The sequence below is a fragment of the Schistocerca piceifrons genome, chromosome 3 (genome assembly GCF_021461385.2).
Source record: "Schistocerca piceifrons isolate TAMUIC-IGC-003096 chromosome 3, iqSchPice1.1, whole genome shotgun sequence".
In the NCBI taxonomy this organism is placed as follows: Eukaryota; Metazoa; Arthropoda; class Insecta; order Orthoptera; family Acrididae; genus Schistocerca; species Schistocerca piceifrons.
Genome location: NC_060140.1, coordinates 680,386,360 through 680,413,845, shown reverse-complemented (window position 1 = coordinate 680,413,845; position 27,486 = coordinate 680,386,360). Strand labels below are relative to the sequence as shown.

General features: G+C 41.0%; 1 protein-coding gene across 3 annotated transcripts in view; it reads left to right on the top strand.

Moving 5' to 3' along the window:
• Nucleotides 1-27,486, top strand: part of LOC124787986 (uncharacterized protein C2orf42) — a 235,488-nt gene that overhangs the window by 159,118 nt on the left and 48,884 nt on the right. For all 3 annotated transcript variants that reach the window (XM_047255017.1, XM_047255015.1, XM_047255016.1), the window contains one exon: nucleotides 14,875-15,085. In XM_047255017.1, the coding sequence (XP_047110973.1) occupies nucleotides 14,875-15,085 (211 nt within the window). The remainder of the gene's footprint in view (nucleotides 1-14,874; nucleotides 15,086-27,486) is intronic.

Below are 27,486 nucleotides of genomic sequence, written 5' to 3'. Positions count from 1 at the left end.
CATCCAATCATCCTGATTTAGGTTTTCCATCATTTCCCTAAATTGCTTCAGCAAATTCTGGAATGATTCCTTTGAAAGAACACAGTTGATTTCCTTTCCCATTCTCCCCTAACTTGAGCTTGTGCACCATCACTAATGACCTTGTTGCCGAACTGATTTCCTCTCCCTCCTCCTCTCTTCAATTGCACCACATTTGAAAAGCTTCTATTCTCGTCTTGTCTAAACTATTTATTGTCCATGTTTCACTTCCATACATGAGTACATTCCAGAGAAATTCCTACAGAAAAGATTCCCTAACACTTAAATCTATATTGAATGTTAACAAATTTCTCTTCTTCAGAAACACTGTTCTTGCCATTGCCAGTATACATTTTACACTGAGGTGACAAAAGTCATGTAATACCTTCTAATATCATGTTTTGAAGTTTCTAGGAATCCTGCATACTCAGTTCATTAGACAAACAGTCAAACAACTCATATTAATGAGTTTTATTACAACAAGACAAGTACAAATACTTAACTTTCATCTGAGAACTGAACTGCAGTGACTGCTGATTTCTGACTGTGCTATGTGGAGAATGGTAATGAAGAGGCTATGATGTGTTGGCTAATGAAGAAGCTAACATTGAAGCTGCTATCAACGTGGCTGCCACCAGTCAGGCATGGCGCTTACGTTGTCTTCACCTAGGGGCCGCCACTGTCACGTTGTCCTGGAGGGAGGTTGGTCAGTGTGCGATTGGCTGACCTCTTCTTATAGCCTTCTCTTCTCTTCTCTGTTGTTCCCGACTGGCATGCTGGTGCTGACTTTGTGCTGCAACATTCCTCTCCACCAAAGTGTCAGACCATCGTCGTATCAATAACAGGAGGGGGAGGGGAGGATGCAGGAGCATGGATGCTCTGATGGACCGGAAACTGTGGCTGCAGGTGACATCAGACTTTTGGTTGTACCCCGCCATCCGCCTGGAGGCGAGAAACAGTTGCAATGATGGATCCCCAGTGTGTGTGGTGCAAAGTTTGGCCGTCTGCTGCTTGAAGCTTCTGACAAAATGTAGATGCTGTATGCCATTGAGTTCACAGAATGTTTCAAATTCATTTGACATGAATTGAGGGCCGGTGTCTGACACTGACTTCAGGCAAACCTTAGAGGCAAAAATAGAGGACAATGCCTGAACTGTGCTATGTGACATTGTCGAGTTCATTGGCACAGCAAAAGGAAACTTGCTGAAGAGTCTACCACAATCAACCAAAGAATGTACCAAAAAGAACCCGCAAAATCTATGTGGACACGTTGCCATAGTGATTGAAACTTAGGCCAAGCAGAGAATTTTTGTGGCAGAGTGGTCAAATTTTCCACACATGTGTGACACTACGTCGTCATCTGTCACACTCTTACTGTTTCATATGAACAATCCCCCAATGTTGTTGGTGAAGTAACTGCAACATTTGTTTTTGCAACGCTTTGGGGATCAACTCATGTGACTGTCCACTGTCTTTTGAACAAGAATCACTTCTTTCTGTATTGCAAGGCTTTGCTGACATGCAAAGTATTGGCACACTACAGAGTTCTTTTGCTATGCAATCGGCGAGGCCAAGATGTGCGATTGTATTTTAGCAAAATGTGAAAATCTGAATCTGTTTCTGTGGCCTGTTGTGCAATTTTCCCGTCGTTCAGAGGAAAGGATCGAAGCAATTCAGAATCCTGAGCATCGACGTGACAGCAAGATGCAGCAGAAGCGTCAAAGTCTGTATCAGGGCCACTTGGAATAAATGAAAGAATGAAAGTGCATCTGCATTACCATGTTGAGCTGTCAGACAATACACAATCTCATAGTGGTATTGAGACAACAACAAAGCCCATCTTTGCAATTTTTGGGCAGTTCATACAGGAACCAGCTTCATCGGATGAAACAAGGACTGCAATGGCTTGTGATCTGTTACTAAGTAGAATTTTCTGCCATACAAATAGTGGTGAAATTTGATGACACCAAACACAATAGCCAATGCCTCTTTCTCTATTTGTGAATAGTTACACTGAGCTTTGGACAACACTTTTGATGTGAAAACAATAGGCCTGTCTTTATCACCAAATCTGTGCGAAAGCACTGCACTGATTCCTTAAGAGGAAGCGTCAACTTGCAACACAACTGGTTTGTCAGGATCAAAGTGAACCAAGCATCAGTCACTGAGCAATGCATCTTTAAGTTTTTGAAAAGCTTCTTGGTACTCTTCTGTCCAAACAAAGGAGATGTTCTTGCGACGCAAGCGATATGCTGGAGCATTCCATTTGTGCAGCATTCTATATGAAAGAAATATAATTGTTCATTTTCCCTAAGACTGACTGCAATTCTGTGACAATGTGAGGAAGTGGCAGGTCACGTATGGCAAACAAATGTGACTGAAGAGGATGTACACCTTGACTGTTTATGACGTGACCACGATACTGCAGCTCAGGTTTAAAAAAAAATCACACTTGTCCAGTCCTCACTTTAGTCCTGTCTCATATAACATACAAAACAAGAAACCCAAATATGCAATGTGTTCTTCAGGTGTGCGACCTGCTGCAACAATATTGTCCAAATAGTTTTAACAGCATGGTAATTGAGCAGTCAGATGTTGGAAGTTCCAAATACCATTGGAAAATGGCGGATGCGGAAGCACTGCCAAAAGGCAAATGCAAATATTTTAACAAGCCCAAATGGACGTTCAAAACACACACGGTTTGAGATTTTTCATCTAGGGGTATTTGAAGACATGCGTCGCGTGAGACAGTTTCCGAAAAGTAGCAACCAGCGCCTAACCTGTCCATGAGATCCTCTAGGTGAGGCAATGGATAAGTATCAATCATAGTTTGTGGGTTGATTGTAGACTTAAAGTCAACATGGAGGTGAATGCGGCCTCAAGGTTTGGGGAGCAAAACAGTGGTCTTGCCCACTGACTAGCTTGTATGGGTGCAATAGCTCCACTATCTTGCAATTCTTTAAGTTCAGCAATGACTCTGTCCTGCAATGCAAAGGGAACAGTTCTGGCCCAGCAAAATTTTGGCTGAACATTGTCTTTCATAGTAATATGTGCAACAAAATTGTTAGCCTTGCCTAAACCTACAGAAAAGGGCTCAGGGAATTCATTCAACAAGCTAGCTACACTATTTTTGGCATTGAATGCAGTCACTGATAACACAGTGTTACGAATTTGAAAGCCATACAAATCAAATGAATCAAGGCCAGATATGTTCCCACAGTCACTTAATTGTAGCATAGTGAAAGTCACAGTTTGCGTACGCGAGCGATACACAGCAGGCAAAGTACATTTTCTGAGAATGGGAATATCTTGTCCATTATAAGTCGTCAGGTGTGTGCTAGTTTTAGAGTGGCATGGGAAGCCAAACAGTTCATATGTGTTATGATTCAGCAATGTAACAGAGGCACCGTGTCCAACTGAAATTTCACATGTTTTCCACTAAGATGCAAATGAACAAAAAATTTGTTGGCCTGACATAGCATAGAAGAAACTGCTTGCTTGCTAGTTTTGCTAATGCTTTGAATACACTGCATTGATTACATGGGCCTTGTGACTAGATTTTTGTGAGTGGGCGGAATTATTATGTTTGTTCCATCGCATATATACAGATTGTACGTGATATTTCTTGCCACAAGCTTAACACTGTGCTTGTCTGGACAGCAATCTCGGCATTTGTGCCGTGACTAGCACCAAGGACGTGACTTAATCCATTCACTGATGTAGCTTCCTATTTAGAGAACTGTTTATGTGGCTTGGCGCATGCATGCTATTGCTGCCTACTGGGCTGGTCAAGAGCAAGGGATTGACTCAACCCAACAAATTGGTGGCTGCTCAAATTTATTGGCTGCTGAAGCTCCTGAATCATACTTATCTGGAATTTGCACTGTATCTGGAATTTGCACTGTGTGATGAAATGACAGATCTGACTGTTTCAAAATCTGTTCTCTTAGATTGACACCATTTACATTGTACATGATCGCATCACGCAACTTAACATCTGAGTATAAAGTACCACAAGAAAATTTGAATTTCCTTGTCATACCCTGCAAATCTGTTATCCACTCGCGAAAATTTTGTTCTGACCTTTTCTTGCAATGAAAGAATTGGTACCTAGCTGCCACCACATTCATAATAGTTAGTGAACCTACAACCTGATCATAGGAAAGTTCACCTGGAGTGGCATTAGGAAACGATTTCTGAATGAGGCAAAAGACTGCACTTCCTACTGTTGACAAAAAGTGATGTAGTTTCACAGTACCTGATACTTTGTGAGCAATGGTGTGGGCTTCATACTGTTGCAACCACTTGAGTCATTCCTCTTCTTTTTTGTTAAACTGGTGAAAAGGTGGTATGGCACTTGGAGCTACAGTTATTGCATGCTAGTCAGGTGGTCGCGCAACGTTTGTTGCTTGGTTGGCCAGTAACTGCTGTACTGTGTTTAGAAGGGTTGCAATTTGCTGCATCGGGAACTGAAACATCTGTGTTAGCTGTGTTGCATCTACCAATTGCAGCTGAGGCGCCTGAGCAGGGGGTGGGAGACGGAGATTGCAATGCAACAAACAGACAATGCAAGTAATAAAAAGAAACACACAAGCATAGAAAATTTCTGCAACACCCACCTGAAAACGCTGCATGGCAAGGGGGGGGGGGGGGGGGACGCCATAAGAGACACTGTTAAAAGATGTAAATTCAGCACTACAAAGAAAGACAAAGTAGAATTAAGGCACCAGATAAACACAAAAGCCCACGACAGAACAAAACAGAGACAATCTGTGGCAGCTGGTGGCTCTGGGTTTGAAGCGTTAACTGGTTGTTGGTATATTAATGCTCTTATATCGTCAGCACCATGTTATTTGTACATCTCATCACCATATTGTTGTGTCTAAGAATCCTGTATAGTGGTTCGCTAGAGAAACAATCAAACAACTTTTATTAATGAGTTTTATTACAACACAAGTACAAATACTTAACATTGATCTGAGAACTGAACTGCAATGACTGTTGATCTGTAACTGTACTACGTAGAGATTGCTAGTGAAAAGGCTACAATGTGTTGGCTAACGAAGTGGTTAACATTGAAGCTGCTATTGAAGTGGCTGCCACCAATCGGGGGCAGCACTTATGTCATCTTCATCTAGGGGCCGCTGCTGTGGCGTTGTTGTCTTGGAGGGAGGCAGTCAGCGTACTACTGGCTGACCTCTTTTTGTAGCCTTTTCTTCTCTGCCGTTCCTGACTGGCATACTGGTGCTGACTTTATGCCGTAACATGTTTGGCTCCTTTTGCCCAGTGTAGTGCAGCAATTTGGCTTGGCATGGACTCAACAAATCATTGGAAGTCTCCTGCAGAAATATTGAGCCATACTGCCCCTGTAGCCATCCATAATTGTGAAAGTTTTGCCAGTGCTGGATATTGTGCACAAACTGACCTCTTGATTGTGCCCTTTAAATGTTTGTTGGGATTCATGTCGGGTGATATGAGGGCCAAATCATTTGCTTGAACTGTCCAGAATGCTCTTCAACAAATCGCAAACAATTGTGGCCTCGTTACATGACATTGTTGTTTGGGAACATGAAGTCCATGAATAGCTGAAAAAGATCTCCAAGTAGCTGAACATAACCATTTCCAGTCAATCATTGGTTCAGCTGGACCAGAGGACCCAGTCCATTCCATGTAAACACAGCCCACACCATTATGGAGCCACCACCAGCTTGCACAGTGCTGTGTTGACAACTTGGGTACATGGCTTTGTGAGGTCTGCACTACCTCTTGAATCTTACCATCAGCGCTTACCAATTGAAATTGGGATTCATCTAACCAGGGCATGTTTTCTTGTTGCCTAGGATTCAAATGATATGGTCTCAAGCCCAGGAGGGGTGCTACAGTTGATGTGTTGTTAGCAAAGGCACTCGTGTCAGTCATCTGCTGCCACAGCCCAGTAATGCCAGATTTTGCCACACTGTCCTAACAGATATGCTCATTGCACATCCCACATTGATTTTTGCAGTTATTTAAGTTAGTGATGAATGTGTGTTAGCAGTGACAACTCTATGCAGACGCTGCTGCTCTTGGTCGTTAAGTGAAGGCCATTGGCTGCTGTGTTATCCGTGGTGAGAGGTAATACCTTAAATTTCGTATTTTCAGCAGTCTCCTAACAAAGTGGATATCAAAATATTGAATTCCCTAATGATTTCCAAAGTGGAATGTCCCTTGCTTCTCCAACTACCGTTCCACGTTCAGTGTCTGTTAATTCCCATCATGCGGCCACAATCACGTCGGAAACCTTTCCACATAAATCACCTGAGTACAAATGACAGCTCCACCAATGAACTGTCCTTGGATACCTTATGTACATGATATTACCATCACCTTTGTATGTGCACATCGCTGTCATGACTTTTGTCACATCAGTATATATTCTGTCTTCTTCAGCCATCATTATTTTTCTGGCCAAACAGCAAAACTCATCTACTACTTTAAGTGTCTTGTTTTCTAATTTGATTCCCTTATTTGACTACATTCCATTATCCTTTGATTTGCTTTTGTTGATGTTCATCGCATATTCTCCTCTTAAGACATTGTCCATTCCATTCAACTGCTCTTCCAGTCATTTGCTGACTCTGATAGAATTAAAGTGTCATTGGCAAATCTCAAAGTGTTTTTTCTTCTCCCTGAATTGTAATTCCTACTGCAAATATTTCTTTTGTTTCCTTTACTACTTGCTCAATGTACAAATCGAATAATATTGGGGATAGGCTACAACTCCACTCCCTTCTCATCCACTGCTTCTCTTTCATGCCTCTCTATTCTTGTAACTGCTGTCTAGTTTTTGTCTTTCCTGAACCTATCTTCTCAGATAAGTTGTAGGGTCAGCATTGCCTTGCATGTTCCTACATTTCTTTGAAATCCAAACTGATCCTTCCCAAGGTCAGCTTTTACTAGTTTTTCCATTCTTCTGTAAAAAACTTGGGTTAGTATTTTGCAACCATGACTTATTACACTGAAGTCTGTAATATTTACACCGGTCAGCACTTGCTTTCTTTGGAATTGGACTTATTACATTCATCTTGAAGTCTGAGGGTACTTCACCTGTCTAATACATCTTGCACACCAGATGGAAGAGTTTTGTCATGGCTGGATCTCCCATTTACAAACAGACTAAACAACAAAGGCTCCATTACCAGAGCCTGTGGAACTTTTTGTTTGATGACATTGGTTTCTAATTGGTATGAGGTCTTCTTTGATACATACTGTTGCATAGGTATGATGATCTCCTCTTTCCAGCTTGCCTTCGAATGCCGTAGTTTTCCAATTTTTGTATCAGTATTTCATGGACAATGTTATCGAATGCTTTAGAGACATCCAGAAAGATTGCTGATACCATCTTCTTTTCGTCTAAGAACTACATAGTGTATTCTGTCAGACTCGCAATTCCTGATTCTGTACATTTACCCTTTCTGAAAACTTTGTGTGATGGAGCAAGAATGTTATGTTTATCCAGATGAACAGCTAACCTATCAGACATATGGATTTCCAGGATGTGTGAGAAACCTAATGTCAGTGAAACTGGTCTGTAAACATTGGAGACACCTTATCCTCTTTCCTGCACAATGGCACAACTCTGCTTATTTTCAGTTTTTTTGGAAAAGTTCATCTCTGAAAGAGCTGTGTGCTGCGTCCAGCAATGGAGTGATTATTTGTTCACTTACTGATTTTAGTTCCAGTATAGTTTTCCCTTGTATGAATGTTGTGATACCTAAGTAACCTCCTTTTTTGGACTACGTCTTTCCAATTTTAATTTTTTTTCCCCCCCAAGCAGAGTCCATTTCAGTAGATACAATTGTTGAATGTGATGATACAAACAGGACACTGGTCAGATTTCATTACAAAATATAAAAACAATTAAACAAGATTAGGAGTCAACAAACTACATTGGTCTGACTGGACCATAACAATAAAAGCCACCAAATTTTAACATAAAATCCAGTTATATACATACAGGATGACCAACATAAAATCCAATTATATACATACAGGATGATCCAAAAGTCCATTTACATTTGAAAATGCACTGATTTCTTGAATAATATAGATAGAGAGGAAAAACTTGATGCACATGCCTATAATGATGTGGGCTTTTATTGAAACAAGAAATGAGTGCAAAAACTGGCCAGCAGATGGCACTGGACAGCAACACTCCAGGGATGCCACGTGAGAATTATGGCAGGTGCATGGTACACTGATATATTACAGAATCACATATCCCTAGTCTGACTGATAAACATCTGCTGGAAGGTACAACTTTTATGTAGGATGGTGCTCCACCCCATATTGCTACATGTGTGAAAGACCTCTTGTGCACGTTGTTTGGTGCAGATTGCATGCTGAGCCACCAGCTCCATTCTGCCTGGCCTCCCAGGTGCCCAGACCTCAACATGTATGATTATTGGTTGTGGGGTTAGCTGAAGTCACAACTCTGCCGCGATCGTCTGACCTCATTAGGGATGCTGAAGGACAACATCCTACAGGAACTTGTCAACATATCTACTCATATGCTGTACAGTGATGTTCACAACATAGTCCTTCGACTTCCGAGTATTGTTGATGAATGACTTCCAACATGTTTAACATTTGTTATATCTTTGCTAAAACTGAACTGTTGCTTTTGTATCGTTTGGAGTGCTATCTGTTGGTCATTTTGTGCACATTTGTTTGAATAAACAAGCTTGTGTGTCAGTTTTTACCTCTCTACTTACATTATTCTGTGAAGTATTGAATTTTCAGATCTTAACGGACTTTTGGGTTACAGTGTACACAATAAAACATTAAAGATATCCTCACATTTTCTACCACATTTATGTAATTTTCATTGCGTATGTTTGCCTATTTTCTACTTTTTGTAACATTGTGTTGTCTATTTTCATTGACCTGATCTGTGTTTTTTTCTGTTTGATCCATTATTTTCCTTTCTTCCACCACAAATTACATTCAAAGCTGCCTTTATCTTGGTTTCTGAGCTCATAATGGCTGTGTTAATTGCACTTGCTTTTACCTCTTTTATTATTTTCATGTACTTATTTTGTAATATTTCATGGGTTTCAGCTTCACCCACCTACCTCAGTTCCTGCAGCTTTCTTCTCTGTTCTAATATTTCACTGATAATCCAGTATGTTTGATCCAGCAGCTTTTCTCATCTCTTTACTTTGGGGAATATCATATTAAAATGGTATTTAATTGTTATAATAAATGCATCATAGTTTCCTTTTACATTATGTACCTGTGGGGTTTCATTCCAGGATTCCCCACTTAATATTGTTCTAAGTATGTTAATATGTTGCTCACTAGTGATCCTGACTTCTTTGGTAGTTTAATTCTGATACTATCTCATTGCTTCTGCAGAAGCAGATATTTCTATTTGAACTTTATGTGGCTCACAGGTACATCTACTAACATTAATAATGATGTTGTCAACAACTGACTTTGAAAAGTTACTTTTGTTGGTGCAGATATTGTTGCCACCATGTTGTCTTGTATTAACTGTTCTTCAAAATCTTGCCTTGATTTTTATTGTTTTTCTATGCCAGTACTGAAGTCTTCACTGATAACAGTGTTTCTCTCCATATCCATTAGCAGCAAGTTACCAGTTTTATTCAGAAAGATGCTGATCTTGCCACCAAGTATCTGTGCACATAAAACAGTCTTTAAGTCACCTGTCATTACACAAGTAGTTTCAAAATAATTTTCTTTAGCTATGAGTAATCTTGCAGCTTCACTACTTCAGCCTGCTGGAGCTTTTTGATTTGAATATGTAAAGAAACTCCACCACCTTTTTGTTTAGCTCTGCAGAAGTAACAGGAAAAGATATTCACCTGTATTGGCTGATTATCTATCTGACTTCCAGTTAGCCCATGTCCCATTAACGCATAATATGTGTGGTTCTATTTCACTTAGGAATACTTCTGCTTCTAGTTTCTTGTTACCAATGTATCGGATGTACTGGTGTAGTACTTTTATGTAATTTTCCTTCTGTCAACCTACGTGCTGGGAATTGTATTGTGAAAGCCTATTCTGTAGTGCCTTCTCTTTTGGATAGTTCCCATATTTGGAGTTTTCAGCTAGAACTTTTGGTATTTCACCCCTTTCAGGCCACATTAGTTCCGCCTGGATCTCGCACAGACACCTCTTGTTGAACGAATTATGTTTCTTGTCTTCATAGGAATTTCTTCATTTCTGCTGTTGTTTTGTAACAAATTCATTCTAAAGTATACAAAGACATCTCTGTAATCACATTTGGAACCAAAAATCAGAAACTTATTTTTGTTCCCTTGCACAGCTATGGTCTTGCTTTTTGTAGCAATCAAGTCATACACAAAACCATTCCAAGTAACACAAATATGGCTTTATTCATAAACCTCTGACTAGCAATGGAAATAAGCCTCTAATGACTTCACATGTAACAAGACAAAAGATTCATAAAAAAAGGTGCAACATAGACGATACCCAGAACAACTGCTGTGAGCGGTACAAACTAAAAGAACTTAAGTACACACACAGCAACACTACACTTGGTGCCCGCACACTCAGATGCACTAGTAGCAGTATACAGCACCCCTCTCCCTTACACGTAGGGGGCACCCAGTCAATGGAGGAGATGCCGGTGCCCTGACAAGAGATGCGTCCGTTGCATCCAAGAGGTAGCAGCCAATGCTGATAGCAAGGGTGGGACGATGTGCTGGGTGAGCACCGGACCGTAGGGCTGGAATGTGTGGAGACACGGGCACACGTGAGGGTGGTGGGACTGTACAGCTTCCAATGACAGCACTGAAGAGGAGGGTGCCATCGCCATCTCTGCATCGTCATCAGCAAGCAGGTTCTAGGAGGAGATGGGGTTGGACCCACTGGTGACGAAGGTTGAGCTGTTGATAGAGAGGGGGCCCAGTGGAGGTGGCCGAACTGCGAGAGCAAACTGCAGCAACGGACCCGAGGCCGGAGATGGAACAGTGCTCAGTGCCGTGAAGCTGGAGCTCCAGGACGCCGCACATTAAGGAGGCAGCCGATGGGACAGGAGCACCTTCACAGCAGGTGACTATGGGCTCGAGACGCAAGGTGACAGTGTGAGCTGCTGCAACAGGGGCTGCACCCACAAACTGGTAGCTTCTGGTGTGAGCAGGAGTGTAAGTGATCAAAGTGGCACACCGTGAGCCTGTCAACTGTATGGGCGTCACAAAGATGGCATCCCTGGCAGTGGACCACAGTGACCACTACCCACTTGGGCCTGTGCCAAAACACTTGCTCCCACACCGGCAATCCCAGCACAAAGCAGCTGGAGGCATCCGACTGCTGCCGTGAAGCAACTTGGACGGGCTCTGCTCTTGCCATAGGCGTGAAGCGATTTGTGCTCAGAAAATGGAGACGGGCGTTGTCCGGCAAAGAATCCACCACAGACTTTTTACGTGGAACTCGAACGTACACACTCATCGTTCCACCTCATTTGAAGGAGTGTGGAATGGCCTCTTCTTCCACCTGACAGTAATGCTCCTGGGCCGGAGTGAGAGATTTAGAGGTGAAAGCAACAGATCGCTTAGAGCCGTCAGCATATTGGTGCACTAGGACTGTGCAGAGGCTGTACTGTGAGGCGTCAGTCACCAAAACTATGTGCTGGTCCAGAGAGAATATAGCTAAACAAGGGGCTGAGATAGTTCACATTTCAACATCTGAAAAGCACGTTTGTAGTCCGGGCTCCAGGCAAAAGGTACATGCATTACAAGGCAATGGGGGTGTCCCCCCCCCCTCCCCCTCTGCCCTCCTTTCCTCCTCCCCGACAGGAATTTGTGGTAATAGGTTATCTTCCGTAGAAAGGCCTGAGCTTCCTACATGGATGAAGGCAAGGCATAAACATAACAGTGGAGAATTTGTCTGGTAGAGGGCGAACCCCACCCACGAGAGCTTGAACCCCAAATAGACAATAGAAGGGGAGGGGGGGGGGGGGATCGGAGATTTTGCAAGGTTACACTGTAAGCCTTCGGACTGTAAGACAGAAAACAAAGTGTGTAAATTTTTCAAGTGATCGGTGGCAGAGCAGCATGTGACGACAATATCATCCAGATAATTAATGCAACTTGAGACATGCATAGTCAGTTTCTCTAAAAATCATTGGAAAATAGCAGGAGCACTAGCTCCACCAAAAGTAAAGTGCAAACATTCATAGAGACCAAAAGGAATATTCAAAACCAGAACTTGCTGAGACTCTTCGTCCACTGGAAGATGCAGATGTGCTTCAGTTAAATCAATTTTAGAAAAGTACTGGCCACCCAAAATTTTTGCCAACAGTTCCTCCTGACACGGGAAATGTTATATACCCATGATTGCTGCGCATTGACAGTATTACTGGAGTCACTACAGAAGCAAAGTTTCTCTGACAGCTTACTAACTGCATCCATGCATCCAACAGAGACGACCATTCACTAGTCATAACATGTTGCACCACCCCTAGCAATTGAAGTCTCTCCAAGTCAGTGCAACAGGGATAGGACACACATCACAAAAACTATGGGAACTGTGGATTTCAAAGAAATATGAACAGAAAAATTTGTAACAACCATATGCCTTCCAAAAACCAATCTGAAAAATCCTTGCGCAGTGTTTCCAGTTGAAAATATGGTACATGATCCAGCACAAGGTTATTTGTGTCAGTGATGGAAAATCAAAAGACCTGAAATGCGTCTATCCCAAACAAGTTCTCAACACTGTCATCAGCAACCAACAAAAATGTGATGGAAAAAAAGCAACTGACTTGTAAGAAGCAGATGTTGTAAATTGCCCCAACAGCGCGATGTTCTGATTGCTATAACTGACCAGCTTCCGCATGACTGGTGCAAACAGTGGCAAGCGTAAATTCTCATAGAATTGAGAATTCAATAATGATACTGCAGCACCTGTGTCAGCCTGTAACTGGTGCCCTTGTCAAAAATTTAATTTTATAAACAATTTGGGAGAAGTCACAACTATTGGAGTCTCACAGTGTATGTCCATGTCCATATCCTGAGCAATCTTCAGTGAAGGACACATGGAGCCAATGTGCTCTTTCTTTTGGCAAGCGTTACAACAAGTCCAGCACTTAGAGCATGCTCAATGTTTGTGCTGGACAAAACAGACAGGACAAGATGGAAACAGAAAATGCTGTCAGTGGCACTGTGGTGGTCATAGCCGCGTGGGCTGGCCTTGATCTTCTTGGTGCTGGGCCCACATGTTTACCACCGACACTGCTGCTTCCCCTTGCAACCTATCTGTTGTCCTAGTGTGCACATCTTGTGACACTACTGCCACATCATTCCACGCATCAGTTTGGTTACCTGCTGCCTGAGAAACTTCAAAAGATTGTGCTGTTTGCAAAACTTCTGCCAGTGTGTGGTTTTCACAGAGTGAAGCCTTCTGCCACACTTCCTTGTCTGTAGCTAAACAGATAATGTGTCACACACTATAGAATCTGCATAAGAGTCATTATGAGCATCAGTAACAAAGTGACACTTAAGGCTAAGGTCGTGAAGTTTGGCTGCCCAGGCCCTGTATGACTGGTGTGGCATCGGGAGAATTCAACTCACACCACTATGACATCAGTTTGTTTGTGATGGTTGTTGGACAATAAACTGCACATGTGATCAAAAGTAAGAGCTGGTGATTCGTGTAAAGGGGCAAGCTGACACAGTAATTGATGCACCTTATGTGGAATCCACGAGGGGAATAAGGCTTTGCACAAATTCGAGTGTGTCACACCAAAATCCAAGAAGTGCTGTCCGAGTCTTTCTTTGTAAGCTTCTCAGTCCTTGTTTGAATCATCATCACGGAGAAGAGGTGGGCGGATAGACTGTTGGAATGGTAACCTTTCTGTTAATGGAAGCTGACAAAGTGGTCACTGGCAAAGTAAGCTGTTCAATCAGGGCCGGTAGCACAGCGTCCATAATGATTACACATGATGAAATCACACTTAAAAACTGCACATGCAGAAACTGTTCGAATCTCATTGCCAGTCGTGTAGTAACAAAGTAATATACGAAACTGATATGAATAACGCAAATCAGACTTTATTCATAAACCTTTTAACAGTAATGGAAATAAGCCTCTCATGACTCCACATGTAACAAGCAGACGAATCCATACACCAGGTGCAACATATGCAATACACAGAACAAATGATGTGAGCGGTACAAACTAAAACAGTGAGACAGCTCTGCTCTGTGCATATATATAGGCACAAGTTTTCAGTAGACAGTACGGTGGAGACTATGCCATGTGCACACTTCCTACAGGCGCCCTCTAGTGGCCGGTCCGCTCTGGTGCAGTTGGCGGTTGATTTAAGTACACACGTGCGACAACACTACACTCAGCACACTCACACTCACTAGTAGCAGGGTGCAACACTTTCCTTTTAATGTATGTCAACAACTTCCATTTATATTAGCCTACAGTTTTTTGGCTTGTTGGGTTTATTGTGACACACACACACACACACACACACACACACACACACACACACAAAAACTGCTTTTCTCAAATAATCCGTTATTTTATTTCTTTATAGTCAATATTTTGGTTTTTACTGTCTCAATGTCATCTTGTAATATCTTTGTAACTTGTTTTTTGTATCCATTTCACTTGCAAGGTCAGTATCCAGAGACTGTCACATAGTGTGTGTATTTTTTTCCTTTATATAGAATGTAATGAAATCATTTTGGAAAAGTGTTTAGTCTTTCAAGCTTAAATTTGTGTTTGTATAAAGTGTTGAAACACTCTTTGACATATCAGTATCTTAATATGTTTCCAAGATAGTATCTGGATCTGTTTTGCGTTATTTTTTTACAGGTCCTGACAGTGAAACGGAAGCGTGAGGAGCAGACAACACTGCTTGCACTTGTTGATCAGCCCCCACGTATAACAGAAAGCTGTGGGAACACTGTTAGTGGAAGTAACTGCAACACTGTCAGTAGCAGAGAGATAGGCTGTAACACAGCAAATAGGAGAGGCAGTGCTCCAAAAATACAGCAGCCTAGAAAACAGACAACAGAAATTACAGGTCTAGTTTCTTCTCCTTAGCCACTCCAACATGCTGTGCTCTTTGTTTTGCCTCTGCCTCCATTCTAACCCTACCAGTCTCTTCCTCCTATCTCTCCCCCATGACTCTCTTTCCTCTCTATCCTCACTCTGATTACATCACTCTATCCATCTCTCCCCTTTTCCCCAACCCACTCACATCCCTATCATTCCCTCACTCCTCGTACCCTCCTCCACTCCCCTCACTCTTTCACCATCCTTACGCTCACTGTCACCACTTTCTATGATTCTTTCCCACATGATTACCCCCCTCCCACTCTGACTCCAGCCCCATCTCACATTTTATCTCCTGATCTCTTCTCTCCCTCCCCCCCCTGCCCCCACACCACCACAACCATTTCCGTCTCTTAACTCCATGCTACTCCGTCTCTCTCTCTCTCTCTCTCTCTCTCTCTCTCTCTCTCTCTCTCTCTCTCTCTCTCTCTCTCTCCCCTCCCTTCTCTCTCTCTCTCTCCTCCCTCCCTTCTCTCTCTCCCCCCTCTCCCCTTCCCCTTCCCCCTCCCCCTCTCCTCTCTCTCTCCCTCCTTCCTCGTTCCCTCCATCTCTCCCAACCCCTCTATCTCTTTCTCCCTGTCTTTTGTCTCTGTCTACCTCTTCCTGCATATCTCTGTCTATCCTTCATCTGCCCCCCCCCCCTCCCTCCCTCCCCCCCAGTTTAGTTACTAGAATAGCACTCAAACTGTTTGCCTCACAATTTAAAACAACTATTTCTACTTTAAAAAGCAGTGTAATAGATTCTAAAGCTCTATATAATAGTACTGTGTTATGTAATGTGTTCTTTTGTGACTTCTTCCATTCGTGGGAGCTTTAGTCATTAAGCTCAGGGTTATTGTCAGAGCAAAGCCAGTTTATGCAGCATTTTTGTACTAATTTTTTAATTTTTTTAGCAATGGGAGGAGACTTTGAAATAGATCAATTTTACTTTTATAGAGAGGTTATTGAACATTTAAGGACAGTTGAAAGATTTAGTGTCCATTTGTTTTGACACTTTTTTTGTATTAGCTACCCACATTTTGCTGAAAGAACTTGTTTCAGCAAACCTTTGATTCATGTGGCAATAATCTTCTTCCAGAGCTTTAAAAGCTATGATAACCTTTTCAATGCTCCTACTTGTTTGAGGAGAGTTTAAATACATTTTTTAAAATAGTCTTTCAATTAATTACCCACATTTTTCATAATTAAGATACTCCTTCATATTTGTCATATTTCTTTGACATTATCTTTACGTTCGCATGCTTTATTTCTTCATTGATAGCCCTCGGTGTCGACGTACTGCGTTCATTGTTATACTGGCTGAAAAATGGGAGGGGGGGGGGGGGGGGGGGTGTGGAGGTGGAAGTTCAACACTGACTACTGTAAATGATGAAACCGTCAGCTGCACAGTTGCGTTTCACAGTTCTTTACTTTCACTGTTCACAACCCTCCAGTATTACACAGTTAATATGGCCAGTTACCACTGGTTAACTTTTTATAAGCCTCATTAATAGTTTGCAGGTGAACATCAGCATACTGCTGCAATAGTTTACCATTGAACATGTACGAGCAATAAAAACCTAACCACGCAGTTCTTGCAGAATAATATGGTATGTGTGGCACTATTGAACACTGTCGTTATTTTAACACATGGTCTATTTGTGTATTTCTTATCTCAAGGTTAAGATGATGCATTGTTGTTGACCTAACCAATACAGGTTCCTCTTCTGAAAATCGGTCTTGGACTGACTGTCTTGGGATCAAAAATCAGGCGTTTATATATCCTCACAATAATAGGCACTGAAACTATACATTGTTCGATATTTGAGTTACAGAAATTTCAATTAAAACATAACTCATTCAATTAATTGAATATATAGAAAAATTCCTTCTTTTAAACAGTTACTTCTACCACAAAGGTTAAGCTGAATTATTTGTTTAAATGATGAAATTAACAGATATAGTTATACAAACAATATTTTTGACAAATCCAGTAATTATTTTGGAATTAATTAAGGGCTGGCTTTGCTAATATGTTTTTGAATAGAGCCAAATAAACACGTAAAGAATGCTAATGGGTCTTATTCCAAATGTTTATAATTAATACAGAATTTATATTTGTTTATGAATCAACAATAGAATCTAAGTCATGAAACAATTACTGATTTCACCCTATAACAAAAGATATTAACTAAGAATAGTCAAAATAAATTGGGAAATTAATTACATACATAAATCTAAGCACAAAATTATATCTGAGGGTATATTTCTTAATACTGAGGGTCAACCTTTCTCTTTTATGAAAATGCAGATTATATGCAGGCATTTTAATGACAATTAGGGAAAAATGAAAATAAAATGAATTTAAGGAGGCAGATGGCAAAACAAGAGAGGAAGCAAAAAGATCCCAGCTTGCTTCGTTACAAACACTGTTGTGAATGATACGATGAGGGAGTAGACTCATGAGCCTATTTTGTAATTGTGGCTCATTATCTTATGTTCCTGTTTCATATTTCCAGCTATTTAAATTAATAATCAAGCAAAAATAATAAGTTTTTTGGACCTATAATAAAATTGGCTGGATAGAAGATACATTCACCAGTGGTGACAGGAGAAGTCACATATAAAAGTTAAGGAAATGTGCAAGCTTTTGGAGCCAGTGGCTTTTTTGTTTAGGAGAAGGATTAAAGGGGAAGGAAGAGGGATGAAGGAGAAGTACTGGTGAGGTTTAGAAAATTGTGAGGGTTATGGAAAAGTTCTGGGTGATTTTTCCATAATTCTCCCCATTTCCTAAAACTTGATAGTTCTTTTCCTTCATCTCTCTTTGTTCCCCTTTAACACTTTTGCCACATGAAGGAGCTATTGGCTCTGAAAGCTTGCACATTTCCTTAACTTTTATATGTGTTTTCTTGTGTTGATACTTTGAGAGAAGATTTTTTTTCCTATCCAGTTATATTACATATTAATAATTTGAGGCAGATGATAATCTTATCTTTTATCCAAGGCAATTCCCAGTTTAATTGAAATAAGGCTAATTGTGTTTCTTAACATTACAGTAGCAGGGTCTCCAGTACATGCCTTCGTACACAGACTGTTGTTAACCATCCTTATTTCACAGATTTTCTTATTATTTTAACTTATTGTTGGATATTTAGCTATATTGCATAATTATTAATTGATGATTTATTGACTTTCTGTACAGTTCCACTCCAAACGAAAATAACGTCCAAGTACATGAGGCCATATGTAAGTGAAGTCCTGAGTTGCCCTCTGAACATCATAAATATATACAACGTGGAGATAATATAAATTTAAACAGTGGGAAGTCAGTCCAGGTTGAAATATCAACAGTATTAGGAAAAGGATAGATCGTTACTCACCCTAAAGATGACATGTTGAGTTGCAGGCACGCAAAATGAAAAGACTGTTAAACATCTGGCTTCCAGCCAAAGCCTTCTTTAATAGAAAAGAAAACACACACATTTACACATTATGCACACCTGACTGCTATTTCCAGCATCTGTCATGTTCAGTGAAGCAATTCAAAATGGGGCGGGGAAGGGGAAGAGCAAGGGGGGAGAGAGAGCATGGTATGGATTGGGGCAGAGGAGAGCCCTGTCCGGCAGAGCATGCGGAGACTAGATGGCGGCAGATTGAAACTGTCAGGCACAGCATCTGCAGGTAGTGGGGGAGGAAGGTTGTGGGAGGGGGGGGGGATGTAGGTGCGAAAAAGGAGAGGAGCAGACAAGGGGAAAAGACAGGCAGGTATATTGGCAGAGAGTGGCACAAAATGTGGGTGATGGTAAATGAATATGGAAGAGGTGATAAGAGCACTGGGGGGTAGAAACTGTTGGGTGAAGGGTGTGGAGACAGTAGGTTATTGTAGGTTGAGGCCAGGATGATTTCAAGAAAGGATAATGTGTTGTAAGGATAACTCCTGTTAGTGCAGTTCAGAAAAGCTATTGGTGGAGGGGAGGATCCAGATGGCCTGGGTTGTGAAGCAGCCATTGAAATCAAGCCTGTTATGTTCAGCTGAATGTTGTGCTGCAGGGTGGCCTACTTTGTTCTTGGCCACAGCTTGGCAGTGTCCATTCATCCTGGCAGACAGCTGGTTGGTAGTCATACCAATATAAAAATCTGTGAAATGATTACAGCAGAGCTGATATAGAACACAGCTGCTTTCACAGGTTGTTATTAATCACGACTATGTGGTGGAAGGCCTATGCCAATTATCTGACACCTCCACTTTCAACTATGCCAGAGTAATCCCATCCCAGATGTCCAGCATAACCTCCAGTCCCTGCTTAAAGCTTTAGGCCCTTCCCAGAACCACTCCACTGAATCCATTTCCCTCCTCAACCTAATGACACCCAGCACACTCACCTTCTACATGCTCCCTGAAATCCACAAGCCCAACAATCCTGGTCATCCCCTTGTAGCTGGTTATAGTGCTCACACTGGAAGAATTTTGGCCTTCATTGATCAGCACATCCAACTAATAGCCCGGAATCTAGTCTCCAGTGCCAAAGTATCCATTCACTTAATTCATCTACTCTACATCATTTCCAGCTCTTTACCATCTGTTTCCTACTCATGTTCGATGAACCCTCTGCCAAGCACTTAAATGTGAATTGCAGAGTAGTCATGTGGATGTAGATTGTTGTTCTTGGCCACAGTTTGGCAGTGTCCATTCATCCTGGCAGACAGCTGTCCAGCTATACACCAACATCCTTCATGCTCTCGGTCTTGCCACTATTGAACACTACCTTTCTCAACATCCTTCAGACTCCAGATCCAATACCTCATTCCTCATACATCTTACTAATTTTATCCTAACAGACAGCTACTTCTCCTTTAAAGGGAAGGTATACAAAGAAATCCATGGCACAGCCATGAACATTTGCTTGGCAGCCTTCTACTCCTACCTGTTTATGGGTGATCTAGAGAAGACCTCCCTAGCCTCCCCAAACCCCCCAAACTTTTGGCCTTGTTCAGATTCATTGGTGATATCTTCATGATATGGACTCAGGGCCAAGCCACCCTATTCTGATTCCTTCACAACATCAACACCTTCTCTCCTATCCACTTCACCTAGTCCTCCACAACCCAGTATTCCACCTTCATGGACGTTGACCTCCTCATCTCTGGTGGCTCCATCCACAACTCTGTCCACATTAAATCCACCAACCACCAACAGTAGCTGCATTTCGATAGTTACCATACCTTTCACACCAGGCTCCCTTATAGCTTGGCCACCTGAGGATGGCTTCATCTTCAGTGACAAGAACTCCATTGTCCAGTACGCTGAAGGTATCACCAGGCAGTATCCCCCAAAATGTAGTTCTGCAAGTAGAATTCCAGTGACATCTCATCACGCACCCACAATCCTCCCACAACCCATAAGAGCCAGCTGCAATTGAGTGACCCCTTTGTCATACAATAACACCCTTTATTGAAACAGCTGAACCAAATCCTCCATCAGGGCTCGTTTATTGTCATGCCCTAAAGTGGGGAACATCTTATCTGAGATCCTTCCCACCGCTCCTAAAGTGGTGTACCTGGCCCACTCAACCTCCACAACATCCTATTCCATGCCTACGCTACTCCCAATTCCAACTCCTTGCCCCAAGGGTCATATCACTGTGGAAGACCCAGGTTCACAACCTGCCCAATCCTCCCACCCAGCACTTCCTATTCCAGTCCTGTTTCAGGCATATCCTACCCCATCAGAGACTGGGCCACCTGTGAAAGCAGCCACGTCATTTACCAGCACTACTGCAATCATTTTACAGCTTTTTGTGTTGTTATGACTTCCAACCAGCTGCTCACCAGGATGAACAGCCACTGCCAAACTGTGTCCAACAGCTAAGTAGACCATCCTGTGTCACAACATGCAGCTGAACATAACCTACTAGATTTCAATGGCTGCTTCACAATGTTTGTCATCTCAATCCTCTCCTCCACCACCAGTTTTTCTGAACTGCACAGGTAGAAATTGTCATTAAACACATTCTTTGCTCTCGAAATTATACTGCCCTTAACCTATGGTGACCTATTGTCCCCACACCCTCCACCCAACAGTTTCTGGTCCTTTTGTTCTAGCATGTCCTCCCTGTTCACATCCCCATCACTCTCATTGTGTGCCACTCACTGCCAATGCATCCACCCATCTTTCTCTACTCCTCTCCTTCCCCTTGCCCTCTACCTCACTGCATCATAGTCTCCTGATGCTGTGCCTGGCAGTTTTGTCTTGCTGCCATCTAATCCTTGCACATTCTGCCAAATAATGTTCTTCTCTCTTTCCACCCTTACCCTGGCTATACCTCCCCCTTCCATGCTCCGTTTCAAATTGCTACTTTTGTTCAACTTGACAGTTTTGTTCTAGTTGGAGTTGCCAGAGATAGCAGTCATGTGTGCGAGAGATTTCCCTGCTTGTGTGAAGTGTGTGCGTTTTCTTTCCTGGAGAAGACATTGGCCAAAAGCTAAATGTGTAACAGTCTTTTAATTGTGCCTGTCAGCAACTCATTGTGTCATTATTACGGTGATTAATGTTTCATCCTTTTCCTAATATTGTAGATATTATAGATTTGATAGGTAACAGAAATAGAATGTCAGGCAGCTTATGAAACTTCTTTTAAGCAACTAAAAGGTCAGAAGAGAGGTTCACACCATCTGTGTGGAACAAAGTTAGTAGACAGAGAAACCTAAAGTCAGAGAAATCTAAGGGCAATCATCATTGTCTGTGTACCATACGTATAATTTTTCTATAATTAAGAGAGGAAACCACCAGTTTTTTTCCCTTTATAATGTGTATTTGTTTCTTCTCAACGTTTGCATAAAAACTCTTATAGATTCTTTTGACCAAATTTATTTCTTATTATCAGATACTTTTTATGAAATTCTACATACGAGAAAAAATCTTTTCATGTGTGTCCTCCTTTCTAGCAGATTTTTATTTTGCCACATAAAAAGTAAATAAAAAATTTCTGTTACTAGTGTCCTACAAATGATGTGTTGAAATTGTTTTAAAAATATTTAACATTATTCGTTCTGCAGAGATACCTTGCCAGTAAAAATTAAAATTTAAAAAAATGGTGACAGTGCAAGATAACTGCATCGTCTACTCTCTGGGTTTGAAATGGGTCATTATCTCTCTGTTCATCAAAGCAGTTCTTTCACATTCTTTGAGTGACTTCCAAGTGTTGTTTGTGAGTGATGAGGCCATTAGGGATCTTTACCAATTACTGCATTTTTTTAGGGGGAATTGGAATACCCTATAATGTCAATATTAAATTTTGTTACTTGGCTTCCCTGTATTCTAGAAGCCAATGTAACAATGGACATGAAACTTTTACAGGACATTACACATTATGTTCTGTCTGTACTGAACTAAAATCATAGCATATCAGCCACTGGTTTGTGAAATATAATTTTTAAAAATATGTGGTTAAAGTTTTGTATTTTTTTGTTTTCTTTAAAATAATTTTAATTACACTTAACATTATATTTTATTTTACTTGAGTAGACTCAGTGCATGTGTGTTGCAATTCTCTGAAAATTTGCATACTCTACTCCTAGTGGTTCCTGAGATTTAGGGAAAAATGTAACTGAAAATATAGATTTTCAGAAACAGTTAATAAAGTTTGAAATGACTAAAAATTACTATATTTTTTTCTCCCTTCTGGTCACTTTAGTAGCCATTTTTGCTGCATACTTTGCTTTGAATGCAAATCTTGCCCATCTGTTGAAGTTCTACAGTCCGATTTACTTCAGGATTAATTCCCATACATCATAGCACAATCATCCTATGAATGTGTGTCGTAATTAAAAGCAGTAACTGCATCACAGAACCCCCTCCCCATTTTAGTGTCTTCCTACCAACAAAAACATTTTTTGGTACTGAGTCCTTATGAGATTGTTGAAAGGCTTATTTGGATTCTGAGTCTGCTCATGTAGAAACTTCAATAAATCTGGATGTGTCAGGTCTCTGTAAATGGGTTTTATATCTTGCATGACTGCTGCTGGGGTGGAATGTTTGTGGCTGTATGAAGTGCTTCAGTACTGAGTATTGTGATACTTGCACCATGAATCTGGGCCATGAGGGAAAAGTTGATGTTTGGGTTTGTCATTTGTTGACAGTTTATGGAAGAATGTAGTCCATAATTTCTGTGTCATTCTGAACAAATCACCTGTGTTATTCATAATGGTTATTCCATTCTAATTTGACAATAATTTTGTCTGGCAGCTTCTCCCTTTTTGGTTTTATCTTCAGAAAGTTTCTTGTTTCTCAAACTAAGTTTCAACTTCTGTACCCTGGTGCCCATCTTCCTCTGGATGTGATTGACAAATTTCATTTTTGTGATGATGATAATAATAATAATAATAGTAATAATAATAATAATATCAATTATCTACACTATGTGATCAAAAGTACCCAGACACCTGGCTGAAAATGACTTACAAGTTCGTGGCGCCCTCAATCGGTAATGCTGGAATTCAATATGGTGTTGGCCCACCTGTAGCCTAGATGACAGTTTCACTCTCACAGGCATATGTTCAATCAGGTGCTGGAAGGTTTCTTGGGCAATGGCAGCCCATTCTTCGTGGAGTGCTGCACTGAGGATAGGTATCAATGTTATTCGGTGAGGTCTGGCACGAAGTAGGCATTCCAAAACATCCCAAAGGTGTCCTATAGGACTCAGGTCAGGACTTTGTGCAGGCCAGTCCATTACAAGGATGTTATTGTCATGTAAGCACTCTGCCTCAGGCTATGCATTATGAACAGGTGTTCGATCGTGTTGAAAGATGCAAACGCCATCCCCAAATTACTCTTTAACAGTGGGAAGCAAGAAGGTGCTTAAAACATCAATGGAGACCTGTGCTGTGATAGTGCCACGCAAAACAACAAGGGGTACAAGCCCTCTCCATGAAAAACACGACCACACCATAACACCACCACCTCCGAATTTTACTGTTGGCACTACATACGCTGGCAGATGAAGTTCACCGGGCATTCGCCATACCCACACCCTGCCATCAGATTGCCACATTGTATACCATGATTTGTCATTCCACACAATGCTTTTCCACTGTTCAGTCACCCAATGTTTACACTCCTTACACCAAGCGAGGCATCATTTGGCATTAACCAACGTGATGTGTGGCTTATAAGCAGCCAGTTGACTGTGAAATCCAAGTTTTCTCACCTCCCACCTAACTGCCTTATTACTTGCAGTGAATCCTGATGCAGTTCGGAATTCCTGTGTGATGGAAGGGATAGATATCTGCCTATTACACATAACACCTCTTCAGCTGTCGGCTGACTGTCAGTCAACAGAAGAGGTCGGCCTGTACACTTTTGTGCTGGACGAGCCCCTTCATGTTTCCACTTCACTGTCAAATTGGAAACAGTGGACCTAGGGATGTTTAGGAGTGTGGAAATCTCATGTACAGACGTATGATACAAGTGACACCCAATTACCTAACTGTGTTTGAAGTCCGTGAGTTCCACGGAGCCCCCCCATTCTGCTCTCTCACGATGTCTAATGACTACTGCGGCTGCTGTTATGGAATACCTCACAGTAGGTGGCAGCACAATGCACCTAATATGAAAAATGTGTGTTTTTGGGGGTGTCTGAATACTTCTGATCACATAATGTATATCATATCCACCAGAACCTGTTCTCCAACTGTTCTACCCCCTTTGCACTTTTCTGCCTGTTTCAGCATTCCCGTCTTCCTTTCCTTCTTCTATTCCGCTCCTTTCTCATGTTGATCTCGTACATCTCCCTTTTCTTTTCCATTTAATTATTTATAAGTTTCTCTGTATATTTTTCACATTTTCTTTGATGTCGTACTACCTATCATGGTTTATTTACTATCTCAAATTTTGCTCTTTCTCCTTGGTTGCTGTTTGTCTTTTCTTGCTTCTCTCCCACTGATTTCCTAGTTCCTACCACTTATTACCCTCTCCCTCGTGAACTTAGCTATGCTGTTACATGCCCTGTAGAGCTCTGTCTGAGCTCTTATTCCTCTCCCCTATTCCACTTCTACGTCTAAGTACATACTACACTGTCCACCCTGTGGTGCATGGAAGAGGGTATCTTGTACCACTACTAGTTACTTCCTTTCCTGTTCTGCTTGCAAATAGAGTGAGGGTGTCCATATGCCTCCATATGACCTGCAGTTTCTCTTGTCTATGCACTCCTTACACGAAGTGTACACTTGCTGCAGTTGAATCATTCTTCAGTAAGCTGCAAATTCTGCCCCTCTAAGTTTTCTCAATAGTATCTCTGGGTATTCCCATTTGAGTTCACAAATCATCTCCATAATACTCATGTGTTCACTGAACCTATTGGTAATAAATCTAACAGTATGCCTGTAAATAGCTTCGATATTCATTTAATCTGAGTGGTGGAGATTCCATGAATGGATCATGCAAGTTTTCTATAAGTGGTCTCCTTTATAGATGAGCTCCACTTTCCTTAAATTCTCCTAATAAACCAAAATTGACAATTCACCTTCCCTACTACCATCTATACATCCTCATTACATTTCATATTTGGTTTGCAACATTATGCATAGACATTCAATCAATGGGACTGTATCAATCACAACACCATTAATAGTGTATTCAAACATTACATGATTTTTTCCTCCAATTCATTTGCATTGGCTTACATTTTTCTACATTTAGAGCAAGCTGCCATTCATTACACCAAATAGAAATTGTGTCTAAATCATCCTGTGTCATTATAAATCACTTAATATTGATACTTTCCCATATATTACAGCATCATCAGCAAACAGTTGCAAACTGCTGTTCACTCTTATGTGTCAACCCCGACAGTACCCAGGTTTCTGATGAACACTTGCTGTTGAGGACTATGTACACTTAAAAACTCTTTGATCCTCTCACATATCTGGAAACCTATTCTGTATTCTTGGACCTTTGTTAACTGTCTACTGTAGGGCATCATATGAAAAGCTTTCTGTAGATCCAGGATTGTGGAATCTGCCTGTTGCCCGTTATCTGTGGTTCACAGGATATCACGTGAGAAAAAGGCAAACTCAGTTTTAAATCCTGGTAATTTGTAGACAGAATCTTTTCTGTCTCAAGGAAGTTTATTATATTCATATGTAGAATATGCTCAGGATTTATTGCAGCAGACTTGTGTTTAGGATATTCATCTGTAATTTTATGGACCCATTCTTTTATCCTTCTCATGTGTAGAGTCAACTGCACATTTTTTCAGTCACTTGGAACTTCTTGCTAAGTGAGAGATTCCTAATGGAAGAAAGCTAAGTAAGAGGCCAATGCTATAGATTACTCTCTGTAAAACTGAATTGGGACTCCACCAAGATACAGCAACTTTATTTGTTTTCAACTGTTTCAGTTAATTCTGTGTGCCAGGGATGCCTATTACACTAGTTAACAAATTTAACCTTTTTTTCTGCATCTGGTTTGTAAATGGGTGGATTTACCTAATTTTGGGATGCTGAATACACTGGTAAAATCGGTTTTTCTCTATTACACCACATTTCCTAGATACACAGCAAAATAAAAAATGGTAATATCAAAAATTGATACAATTAAGTCAAACAAAAATACACATTCAGAACATTTGAAATCACTACTATTTTGTATGTATATATGGGCATGATGCCAATAAAAGGTCCAAATTAGTTCAGAAGATATTTTCACCCTTAATCGTCTTTGGTTTTTGAAAAATCCTTGGTAACAGTGTTCCATGGTAAGAATGTCTTGGTGAAAGCGTTCACCATGCTCATCGCTTACGGCTCCCAAATTTTCTGGCAAAAATCAAGGTGATAATGTAAAAAGTGAATTTTAAGTGACATTCTACTTCCCATGTTCTTATAGTTGTCCAACAAATCATTCACAATGGTAACATAGTTTTTGTCTTTTCTGTTATCCAAAAAGACCCTTCACAATTTCTTTAAAAGAAGACCATATCAGATAATTGGATATCTGTGAGTTTGGTATCAAAGGTTGGATCTCTCAGAAATTTTCTTATTTGTCGTCCAACAAATATACCCTCTTTCAGCTTTACCTCACTTAATTTGGGAATCGTTTCTTTTAAGTGATTGAAGGCCTCACCTTCTTTATCCAGAGCTTTTACAAAGTTCTTGATAAGACCCAACTTGATGTGAATGGGAGGAAAAATGATTTTATTGTGCTCAACCAATGGGGTATTGTTCACATTTATGTTTCCTTATAGGCCATTACTTGACTGTATAGTGGTTCCTGGTGTCACGGCCATCCCAAAGGCACAAAAAGCAGCAGTATTTCATGAATCCAACCTGTAAACCTGTAAGGGGTGCAACAGCTTTTAAATCACAGCAAAGCTGCCATTCATTATCCTTATATTT